This window comes from Triturus cristatus, chromosome 4_1 (assembly GCF_964204655.1).
Source record: "Triturus cristatus chromosome 4_1, aTriCri1.1, whole genome shotgun sequence".
In the NCBI taxonomy this organism is placed as follows: Eukaryota; Metazoa; Chordata; class Amphibia; order Caudata; family Salamandridae; genus Triturus; species Triturus cristatus.
The window spans coordinates 484891999-484904744 of NC_140585.1; the positions used below are offsets into that span (position 1 = coordinate 484891999).

Below are 12746 nucleotides of genomic sequence, written 5' to 3' on the forward strand. Positions count from 1 at the left end.
CAAACAAATATCATCCACCGCAGCTGTTTCCTTGAAAGTTTTTCAAACAGGGACCGAGAAAAAAATGGCCCTTAAAATGCAATTTCCCTATGGATTATCAAACAGCGCTACAGTACAATTGGGTGAACGGAATTACACCAAATTTGGCTGAAAGCTTTACATAGAAAGCATGCTTTCTGTGCTTTGATGTAAATCGGTTCACTAGCTTTTGACAAATTAAGGGTCAAAATATAAGTATATCCAGACGGTTGGGTTTGGTGGAATCTCGCCGGCATACAACTTCAATAATAGAGCATTCTGATTGTCTTGGGGGGGAGGGGGCTTTATTCCCATTAGGTGCCTTGCTCCTGTGGGGGCTGAATGCTCTCATGAGAGTTCAGACTGCCTGGCCGCAACATGAAGAGAAATGTTTTGGCTACCATTACAGAACTCAGCCCCCATGTCCTAAAAATGAGAAAAAGGAGCTAAGGGGGCAAGAAAGGGGTACCCTGAACCCTTGTACCTTGAATGCTGGTCCCAGAGGGAACTCATAGGGGTAAAAGAAAAATTACAAATTATATATATATATATATATATATATATATATATATATATATATATATATATATATATATATATATATATATATATATATATATATATATATATTTATTTATTTTTTTCCTTTTTTTGGGGCGGGGGCCCTGTGAGTCCACTGGAATCCTACGGAACCAGGTCAATAATAAAATAAAAAGTTAGGAGGTTAGTGTTGGTGTCAGTTCAGATTAGGGGGCAGGTAGGCCGACCCCCTGCAGCGAACTGCCAAAGGCCGTACACTGCAGGGGGTTTGGTTTGGGTTCACTGCTTACAATCTACACAAAGGATTTTCCAACTGAAATATTCTTATCTACACGCTTCTCTACTTATGAGAACAGACAGTAAAACTTTTTCTTCTCCTTTGCTTAATCCAGTGTTTACCATCTGAAGAGTTTGACTCCTTATTTTCACGTACCATCTCGTTTTTAACCCCAAAATTCATAGGGGATGTTAAACGGCACAAATTACTTTAGCACTGCGTAAGAGTAAATTAGATGCCTGAGGAATTCGTAATTCTTTAAGAGAATTGTACTCGCCAATTACATATGTATAACCAACGCAACCTCCATTTCAGCTTTGAGACATGAGCTGGTTTTATGCAGCAAACTGATAATACAAACAACTCTGTCTAATCTGAAGCATCCTGGTGGTGTACGTGGTGTCGCACAGCATGGAATTTAAGACCTTCCTTCTGACTGTGCGTCAGACCCTCATGAACTATTTCAAATCGAATGTCTGTATGCCAGGAATCTACTAAGTCCTTAATCTACAATGAGCATTAAGCTTTAAAATAAGTGTTACTGGTAAATTACCAATTTATTTAAAGAACATTAATTTTGGTTAAAGTAGTAAAGTGCTGCATGGTGGGGTTATTACAATTGTACTAATTGGAACTGTATGATGTAGGTTTTAAAAGTGTATTCATTGAAACAGCTTTATAACATGGCTGTAGCCACTTCACGTTTTATAGTTTTGACAATTGTTTCCTTAACCTTTTGATTCCAGCAAGACCCCATGATTTTTTTGATGCACAAACGCTGGACGCTATTCGACATCGTGCCATCTGCTTTAACCTGTCTGCTCAAATTGAAAGTGTAGGAAATGGACACAGTGTTGTCTTTCATAGTACCGTAAGTAATGTTCATTACAACTGAAAGACTTCTTTATTTGCTTTTAAACAATTTTTTATGTGACACAACAACAGTGTTTTAGATGTGTTATGCCCGCGTGTTGGTAGACTCTGGCCCTTGCACAAGTTAGGATCTCTGGTAGCCCTTTTTCCAGCCTCCCCACGGTTATTTCTCTCCTTAATGTTACTGGCAATAGCTTTAAAATAATGTCTTAGCCTTCTACATAACCATTTGTGAATGAGCATAGTATAAAAAGTCTCGATCAAGTCAATGATGTTGATCGTCTTTGACAGATTTTAGACTCATCGTATTTTCCAAATATTGGACTTTAGATGGTCAAACTTTAAAATCTTCATGTAAACCTACCATAAGAAGCAGCTGGAACCCACCATTGGACATTACAGGAATTTAAAGTTGTAAGTAGTGCTATTTGTATAGCACAAACGCAGATTGGGGTAGCAACATGCTATACATTAATAGGGTCCAATAAATGACAATACAAGATTGGTGAATTCAGTGGGAATTTGCATAGTTGTACTATATTCTGGTTATTAAGACAATCACATGTTTTTACACTGCACTATTATGCACAGGGATATTAAGTGAGTTTTCTACAACTTTCACACCAACACTAGAATGGGGTTAAGACCCAGATCCCCAGCTTCCTTTGCCAGCAGTTTAGCCATTAGACAATATCTCCTTGCCAGTCGTTTGTGGTTTGATAAGGACATCAGTTTATTCACTTCCAGGTGATTGATTGCCCTGCAACTTTAGCAAGCCTAATGTGGGAGCCTGGCAGCTCTCTTCCAATTTAACTTAACTCAGTGATTAATGGCTAGGTTTGGAAAAGTGAAAATCATGCTATTCAAAATCAATTGTTTTGGCTTAGATGATCTAAAACAAAGATAATGACTGAGTAATTGATCAGATGTCTGTAAATCCTTTAAATATTGTTCATAAAGCGGATCACTCAGCAGGTAAAGGAACGTTGATATTTAATGCAGAGTAGTGAAGTGGTTTTCGGAAACTGCGGACTGGTAAGTAAGGATATGTACACAGTTCCCTTCTGCGTGTCTTAAAGTGTAGTGAACAGGTTTACTTGAAAAACAGCATTGTTTAAGGCATGGTCTCATGGCTACATTGAGGGTAAATCCTTAGTGAAAAAGGATGCTTATTCCACAGTTTAGGGTGAGTGCTTCGAACTCCAAAATTGGATTGAAGCCATTTGCAGGAGCTTGGGCATCTTTACTGTGAATTGCTTTGTGGGATAAAAACCATTTCAAACTGATGGGTCCTTGACTTTTAACCACTGCAACCTGCATCTGTCATTTGTGGCATGTTCCTGTTTATCGATGCATATTCTAAGCCTTACTCCAAAAAATTTTAAACTCCCTGGACTTTATAAAATTGTGTTATGTTATCACCTGATAAAGGCTGTTGGCATAGTTACGGTTGCCGAACCTACCATCATCTGCCTTATTGTACCGTTTATAGGTGAGATAAAGTAAATTCTCTTAAATAACATGAACATTCACTTATTTATTTGAAATTCTGTTTTCACCGAGAATGTATTTTCCTAAAAGTAATTTTGTATGTTCGCGTGATGGTTTGACCTGAAAAAGTAAGGAATCCTTCCTAGCTGTTTTAAGTTTATATTTCAAATGTACCCAGCTGTGGCATGCCCAGGATTGATATCTGAAGGACACCTTCCGAAACTGCTTTATTGATTAAGGGGGCCATGCAGCATTGACTGCAATTTGGGTGTTGTCCGCAAAGACTGAAAACTGAGATTCTTCTTTTTATTGAAGGTTAACAGTGGCTGATTGTTTATACATAAATAGCTTAATTGGTATGCCTCAGCGTATGTTAGTTAAGAGGCTTGTAGAGGAGCCAGAAAACCGTCCTAAAGTGATTCTCCACCCTCCAAAATATCCTAACCAAGCCAAATAAGTACTTGTAATGTTGAAGTTCTAGTAATGTATGATGATCCATATTACCAAATGTTGGTGATTGGTCGCGCAACACCGCAAAGTTGTTGGTGCAAAGGATATTTTGAGTATATTCTGTAATATAAAGAAGTCCTACCTCTGTACCTTTATGGGGACCCATTTGTGATTTTAAAATATGCTAGTGTCAAGCTGATCCAAATGGTCCTGCAACTTTTTTCCCTAACTTATCACTGGAAATTCATCAGTGGGGGCCAGCTGCTTGCATTGTCTTGTTGCCAGATTTAAACATATTTCACCCTCCTGAGGATTGGTAAGTGTAGAAAACTGGGTTTTTGTTGCAATACTCGCCCACTTTTTGCATGGTATCTGGTGCAACTTTGACTGAAAATGTGCTGGGTTCCTGCTAACCAGGTCCCCGGCACCAGTGTTCTTTCCCAAAATTGTACAATTGTTCCATAATAGGCAACCCTTTAGGATCCTTGTAAGTCCCTAGTAAGTGGTACCCTTGGTACCTGGGGCCTTGGAACTAAAGAGGGTCCCTAAGGGCTGCAGCACAATTTGTGCCACCCTAGGGGACCCCTCACCAAGCTCATGTAAACTGCCATTGCAGCCTGCGTTACTTTGTGCAGAGAGAACCAAAGATTTGAAATGGCACACCCCTCTGTGGGCCATGCCAGCAAAACACTGCATGTGGTATAGGTAAGTCACCCCTACAGCAGACCTTACAGCCCTAAGGTAATTAGGATTTCCCCAGCTACGTGATGAATTTTCTGTACGTCGAAGTGTTTGGTACCAAGCACGTTGTTTTAATAAAACCACACTGATGCCAGTGCTGGATTTAGTAATGGATGCAGTGTGCGAGCACATTAGAGGTGCCCCCTGAAAACATACCGACTACTAGTGTGTTGACTGAATGGTCTCGACCAGCCAGCCAACATAGATAGGTGAGAGACTTAGCTCTCGGAGGCCAGGAACAAAGCCTGCTCTGGGTGGAGGTGTTTACACCTCGTCCAAGCAGGATGGGCATTCCAGAGTGGGTAGCTTTGTAGGCCCTGCCGCCTTTGATATGCGACCTGGGGCCTCTCCATATAGAGGAGGTGCTCACCCCTGTGTCATGACCCACTTTTTGGCAGTAATACAGGCAGATAAATTAATTGGGTAGGTAGCATATTGACTATTACCCGTCACTCCCCGTAAACGCCCCTAAATTAGGTGCTTAGGTGGCACCCCTGAACCCAAAAACTCAGATTCGACAGATCAACAGAAGGAAGATGAGGAGTCACTGCCTGGCAAGAATGGCAGCAGAACTTTGGACTTTTTGTGAGAAACCCTGATGAACCGAGCTGATGAACTGCCAAAGCCTTGGGTAGCCTGCCAGCACTTCGAGAAACACCAAATGTCTTCCTTGGAGTAGAGAAGCTACTCCTCAGCAGTCCACTGGCACCAACAAGCAGAGTCCAGACTCTCACTGCACCAGGACCAAGCAGCCCTCGAGGGACGTCCACATCACTGAGACCCACTTCGAGAGTGGCCCATCTGCCTTGATCTTGACCTTGCCAGCTGTTTGTCCCTGACCGCGAGGTGCAGCTATGCACACCCAGCCCAGCCAACCAAACACCCCTGTTCCCAAGCCTGGGTACTAATGAATCGGCTGTGCCCCGTGCTCCAAGACCCCTTGCAACCTGATCCCCCATTTGGGAGCCCTCAGACTTGCCCTCAAGTCCCCCTGTGTAGCCTCTTTTAAGGTGGCACCCCCTTCTCCGTAGTGCCAGATACCAGCCTCACCAGCACCCTGCTTCTGGTAGAACCCGGGCAGTTCCTGAAGAACTGCTAGTAGTACTTTGAACCTTGTCCCACTACTAATTAGATTGCAGAAGGTGAACCCCTGAAACCGACTGTACCTATTTTTATGCACCTTTTACTGTTTCTCCCATAGGAATGCTTTGTGCCTAAAAGTGCACCGGTTTGAATGCTTTACTTACATGTAAAGATTTAAATTGAAAGCTGTACTTAACTTGAAACGAAGTTCTTGAGTTTGAAATATATATATAAAAGTGTTATTTTTCTAGAGTGTGTGTTTCATTTATTACCTTAGCACTGCCCTCTGATAAACCTAACTACTCGCCCCACTACCGCAAATGAGCGAGTTATTATTATCTACTTTAGCCTTTGCAACCCAATTGGGGACCCACTGGACTCTGCACAGTGTACTTCATTTTAGTGCACTATATCCAGAGCCAGCATCCTACTGTAAGTGCCTGTTTCAGAAAAGTAGCTTTTGGTGAGCCATTGATTATTGCCTTATAACATGGTGTAGATGGCTAAAGAAAGAGTGTCATGGCTATGTAGAATGGAAAACCAGCAAGCAGAAAATTCACAGCGAAATCTGTATTTTGTTTTTGATAAAAACCAGTAAAGGTTCATCCGCAGTAAGTTTAGAAAAAAGGAGGAGTTAGAGCGCGCTAAACAAGATAGCCATCTGACAGAATAGCTCTGAAGGTCGACATAGTGATCTATCAAATTCATCCTTAGCATACATACCAATAGACATGATTCAGGCAGGAAATGCCAGATTTTGAAGCCAAACATGGCTTGATGTTGACTGTCTCCCACCTGAAATGATCTCTGCTTCAATAGAAGTCAATGGGGGAAATCCATTCTCCCGATTATATTTTTAGAACCTCCCACTTACCTCTTCTAAAATGTTGGCATGTATGCCTTAGAAACCGCCCAATGGCTCAAAATGCGGACCCGAAAGCGGTGCAAGAACACCTGCAGAATCACTAAACCGGTTGCAGGCCGGATGGCGCAGGTCACAGTCTGTGACTGGGACGGGAGGAAGATTTGCAAAGAGCAGGCATGGCTGCAGAGGAACCCATGTGAACGAGAGATGGGCCGACGTCAGAAACCGTCCCCTTATCCACCGGTATCCACTGGTTAAACTACAGCTGCTTTGAGGCCACAGCTGCAGCGGCCCTGTGACTGGCGGCCAACAAGCTCAGGCTAGCGCTTTGGGCTGCCGACTCTGTAGCTACTGGAGTGGCCCATGTGAAGGGATGGCCCGCCGAGACCTGGGGGAAGGAGGAAGCTCAATACTGATCGGCGCTTAACAAATAGTGAGCAACTCGAACCTGGCGGTCCCGGGAAATCATTCCCTAGCAGTGAGTACATGCTCAGATTGAGACCCACCATTTTACCACACCTCTTGAGAAAGTTAGGCCTGTTGTGCTAGTGAAACACATACTTTACTTCTGCTGTGGTCATGCTCCCAGTGGACCAGAAAGAGGGAAATATACACAACCCTACATCCACCACCTGAAGGTGAGGGAAGGAGCTAGTCACTGGGAGAAGGTCACGGTTTGTGGTAACAGCATCCGATAACCTTGGCCTGATGCACAATCACTTGGCCCCGGCAGTCTATAAGGCAGCACCATGGGCAAATCAGACGGTAAACAGACGAAACTCACCTTTGAGAGCACCAGGTAGGGTGCTCCCTAGCTTAACTGTTACTAGTCAGAGAGCACAGGACCTACGGATTTCTCTGAAGAGCATGAGATGCTGCCACTCTTAGCTCACAACAATTCTGATATGAGACTACTACTGTTAGAAATGAGGTGCAGCCTAGCCACAGTAGATTAAAAAATAAACACCCTGACTGCAGACTGGATGTAATACAGGAAAGACTCGACAAACAACTTACAAGGATAGGTATGACGGAGAGCCGTATTTCAGTTATTGAAGTAGAATGTCCAACTCCACCATATACATGCAGTGTGGAATGAAAATTCAGAGTGGCGGTACAGACCCCAAATTGGGTTTCTCGGATGCCAGGAGCATCATGTGCAGCTGAAACTAGTAGTCATGGCACCGGGTCCCACCACCAGCGGAAGGTTTAATCTCAGACGGATTTGGGTTTCTACAGCGCAAATAGGAAGCAAGCGGTTCACAGATGTCTTTAGGATGGGATTGAGTAAGCATGAGTTCCCAATAATGGGTTAATTGTTTCTGGCGGTACGTTATGTCTGCCAACCATGCTTTGATAGTAGGGGTGGGTTTTCTTCACCAGTGTATGGCCACGTGTAGTAGCATAGGCGTGAGTTGTCGGAGGACTGTGAGTACGTGTTCAACATAGCCCGGCAGTCCCACCATGACAGTAAAAGGTAGTGAGTTGTTAGTGATCGCACATATGATTTCAAATACCTCTGCCCAAAATAAAAGTACTCTTTTACACTGCCATGCATGATGTAAGAATGTAGGCTGTCGCAAGCCACAATGCAAGCTGTATGGATCAGCAATGAGCCCCATTCTGGAGAGATGCACTGGTGTGCGGTAAAGGCAATGTAGGTATTTAAAGTGGATGACATGTAGTCTGTGTCATCTGACTGCAACAGAGAGTCCATTGTTTGTTGGTTATGGGTTGATGTATGTCTGCGTTCCACATTTCAAGCACTTTAGGTGATGTGATGGGTGGGTATAGTTGCATTTGATTGCATAGGCAAGTGATGAGTTTGTGTGGTGAAGGAGAGGTGAGCATGTGTTCGAACGCTGAAAGGGTCGGCGGAAGGAATGGGAAAGTATAATGCGCTCTCTGCAGGTGGCCCTCAACTGGCACTATAGCAGCGAATCAAGAAAGTTGCATGTTTGTGCTGTGTTGTTCAAAAATCACGATATGAAGTGATTGGGATATAGATCTGATAATGTTCTGATATTCTACTTGGTGACGCATGCTATGACCCCTTTATCCTGCAGTGGCGGTATGGTAAGGGGGATAGAGGGAGCATACAAGATCGCTCTCCAGCCCGGTTCTTCAAGCCCTCCTAGGCCTATCGGACGCACTCAGTCATGTCGATCTCGGTCCTGGAGAGCTTGCGGGGTAAATAAAGTGCAGTTCGTAAAGGCCACGCTAGATCTACCTCTATTGCCACATGAGGTTGGAATGGTGTCTGGTAGATCCAATAGTGTAGGAATTGAGCTTGAGTGCATAAAGCTGCATATCTGTAGCCCCAGCCCCACCATATGTAAGGGGTAGCGTTAAGAGCTCACAGGAGGCCCTTTGTTGCTTACCTGCCCAGATTAGTGACACCAGGTTTGATCTCAATCGTTTGAAAGACTTATTAGTGAGTATTATGCAGATGTTATGGAAGAGGTAAAGTAACTTTTGAAGTAGGACGATTATTGCTACAGCATGCGGCCCACCATAGACAAAGGCAATTTGAACCAAATCTGATTCTATCCCCATGCCATTCGACAGCACAGCTGTAGTTAGCTCTTCAGAGTTCCTCCAGGTCCCTGCTGAGCCACATACCTAGGTATTTTATTGGTTATGTGGCCCACATCAATGGGCATTTAATTACGAAGGTTATCGTGCCATCTATGAGGGGGAAGATAATCGACTTGGACCAATATTTTTAGATACCTGAGTAACCCCCAAACTGTACCATGTCGGCTTGTCAGAGAGCAAGATTTTCTTGTGGGTTGCATGCGTATAAGGTGACGTCATCTGCATATTTGAAATACTTAACTACAAGGATAGGGATACCATTTTTCAACTCTCCTGAAATAAAGCGCCAGTTCAACACAACAGAATGGTGATCCCTTTTTTTACTGCTTCAATCTCTACAGTAAGCCAGGAGGAAATACTTCCAAACCAAAAAAAAGCTGCAAGAACTTGGTGTTCAATACGCCATGTTATACCCAGCTAGACTCCGGAGTATGCACGCTGCATTTTCACAACACTGGATAATGCTAATGCATAAATAAAGAAATCTGCTGCATCCCGACGTCTCACACTGATGAACGTGAATCTGACTGTCAGTTTGAGACTAGTAAATGCACCTCATCGCATCATGAGACAGATGTGACTCCATGATATGAAGCCCACGAGATCCAAGGCATTTTCCAAAATTGGGATGGAGGCTACGATTAGTGAAAGAACTGAATGTGGGGAAGGTCTCACAAGGCCAATAACTTCTGCCCTGTGGCACTGATCCATCCTGAACGCAGCAAGAAATGCAGACTTTCTACCTGAACATTACTATCTAAGGTCTGTTAGCACTCGATATGCCCCGCTAACCCATGACTAAAAGTCGAACAAGTGGGATCTTGCTTGGCAAATTACTACCCATTGTCAGTTCAGACAAAGTTCAAAGGGAAAATTAATTGAGAAGTTGGGGCTTGTTGTGGATGGGGATACAGGGCAAGGGATGTTAGTGTGATTTCACATGGCTGCTTTTCCATGCTTACTGCACCACATACTAAACAAAATACTCGCTGGGACGGTGAGCACAGCCTACTTAGACTGCACACATACATCAACTTCTGCTTGTAAAAACCCGCTTAAGCATAAACTCAATCTCCTTACCTGTAACATAAGGGCCTTAATAACATCATAAAGCCCGCCAAGTGCGAGCCTACTTAAAGCAACATGCCTTAAACGTCATACTGATATAAGAAACACATTTCGCTGGATCAGAAAGCAGCAGCTTTGCTTCTCTTCATTCTCCACATATTCCAGAGTGGTGGCGCACATGATCAAAACAGGAGTCCCATTCAGACAGGTAAATATGTCTTGTGATGCATACAGGCGTCATCTGATAGTCTAGGGGCTGCTTGGCGCTGATCACATCACTATAGTGGATATGTACCGCCCCAGTTAAAATGAACCGGTCCTCACTGATATCTCAGCGGCACTGACCGCATCCAGCCTGTCTACAATACTCTGGGCAGGTGACCTAAACACCGTTCTGGAACCTAGAATAGGTAGTTCAACTTCAGAAGCTGTCTGATACACCCAAGCTTGTAGGAAACTCATCAACATTATGCGGGACAGTAGTTTGGTAGCTACAGTCCGGTAAACACAGCCTACCACTAGAGACAATTCATATTACTCAGAAATGCATGCCTTGTCGTCTCCTTTTAATTTCTGGCTGGGGAAATGGGATACGGTTGGGCTGGCTGAATCACATTGACTATCTACGACATATGTTGTCTGAGTACTCTCCAGTACAACTTGCACTTAACATACCGACTAACAAACCATCATGGACACCGAGCCCTAAAACACTATTAGAACAGGTGTTTCGAGAGGAAATTCGTCAGACCATAACATTCTTCTTCACTTAAAACAATAACTTGGTGACAACATATGCCACCCTCTGGGAACCCTTCAAGGCTGTGATCAGGGGTGAGTGTATCCCTAATTGCCACAGACTCCTTAAAGCACTACGTAACAACCTGGGTGGCCTGGAAGGAGACATTAAGAACTTAGTATGACAATGTGAGGTAAACCACAACTTGAACACACTCAATCTAAAAAGGCTGGGATTTTGTGAGGCCACAGACGAGGAGACAAAATTTCTTGGCAAGTATGCCGCAGGTAGAGGCTACAGAGAAGGCAAGTGTCCTGGCCGCACCCTTGCTGGCCTACTCAGACCACCTTCGGCATCATCTGATGTGATTCATAATGAAGCCTCCACAACTGGAGTAGCCCACAAACACGAAGACATCCTTAAAGAATTTGTTGATTACTATACTGATCTTTACCTGTCTAAAATAGACGCTCCATATACAGACATATCGGAGTATATAAATAAAGCTACCCTCACCTGGTTGGAGACGACTCAACAGTAGCCCCTCTTTGGCCCTATCACACTGCAGGAGTTAAGGGGGGGTGATCAAGACCCTAAAGAAGGGCTCAACCTCAGGGAGTGATGGACTCCCTTCAGAGATCTACAAAGATTACTCAGTAGAACTGGTCCCTTTCCTTCTGGATCTCCATAATGAGACATTCAATACCGGTATTCTCCCTCCATCTCTTCGTGAAGCAATAGTAATTGACCTGTTGGAATCAGGCAAGCCAGCTTTCCCCTGTGACTTATATCGCCCCTTTTCCTCATTAATATAGGTAACAAAATTCTAGCTAAAATCATTGCCAATATAATCTTGCCACTTTTCCCTGCTATGGTCTGACCAGGTCAGTCGTGATTCATACCAGGCAGGTTGACTTCGGACAGTCTACAAACCATTTTCACCCATACGAAATTAATAGATCCCTCTCTGAAGGCGATGGTTGTGTTCTTAGATGAGACTAAGGCTCTCAATCCCCTAGAATGGGCTTACCTACTTTCCTTTATAGAACAAATGGTCTTGGGTAAAGGGTTATTAAAATTGGTGACTCTCCTATATACAGAACCAACAGCTAGAATAAGGGTAAACAAGATGTTTTCACCTCCTATGCCAATGCCATTTGGTTGTAGAACTGCTGGCCTGCATCCAGCGGGAATATCACCAACACAGAGAGATACAGGTTAGCACATGTCGGCTCATCCTCTCAATGTATGCCAACTATTTTCTGTTACTAGTCAAGAAGCCCTTCCTTAACCTGGACCCACTGATTAAAGAAATCATTGCTTTTGGTGGGTGGTCTTGGCTTACTATAAACTGATTGAAATCTTATGGGTCCCGTTCACCATAACTTCCACGGCTCCAACCACTCCATATCCTCTAAAATGGCAGACAGGCCACTTCCGATACCTGGGCATACAATACTATTATGATCTGACCACTCTCATCAATAAAACCTATGGTAGATGTAGAACATCTGTACCCCAATCAGTAGAGAATTGGATAAAACTGCTTCTGTCAGTATTGGGACAGGCCGCAATAGTGAAGATGGTTGTACTTCCTAAACTACTGTACTTGTTCAAAAACCTCCCACTGGTACTCAATAAAGCCTTCTTGAGTCACTACCTAGGCTCATTGACTCTGAGGCTGATCTGGGCTGGCAGACAACTTCAGAGTGCGTAGCATAAGCTCCAGATGCCCTATAATAATGGTGACTTTGCTTTGACACTTGAGAGGCCTGTGTACTGGGTCTATTCCCTAAAAAACACAAGATAACTTCCAGATTCCTTAACTTGGGCTTTTTAACTGCCAAGTGGCTCATTATTCTCAGGTGGAGGTCCCCAGACCCTCCCCCAATCGAGGCTTAGCTACAAACATTCCTTGTGTGGGCGCAAAGCGGAAAGTAAAGCACTACATCAGGAGGACGCCCTAGGGTAGTGCAAATACCCAGTAGCTCAAAACGGACACA

The 12746-nt window shown here is 43.7% G+C and overlaps 1 protein-coding gene across 3 annotated transcripts in view; it reads left to right on the forward strand.

The window, feature by feature from the left end:
• The window catches only part of AEBP2 (AE binding protein 2), a 407512-nt gene that overhangs the window by 257667 nt on the left and 137099 nt on the right, over positions 1-12746 (forward strand). For all 3 annotated transcript variants that reach the window (XM_085652711.1, XM_085652710.1, XM_085652712.1), the window contains exon 6: positions 1582-1706. In XM_085652711.1, coding sequence (XP_085508837.1) covers positions 1582-1706 — 125 coding nt within the window. The remainder of the gene's footprint in view (positions 1-1581; positions 1707-12746) is intronic.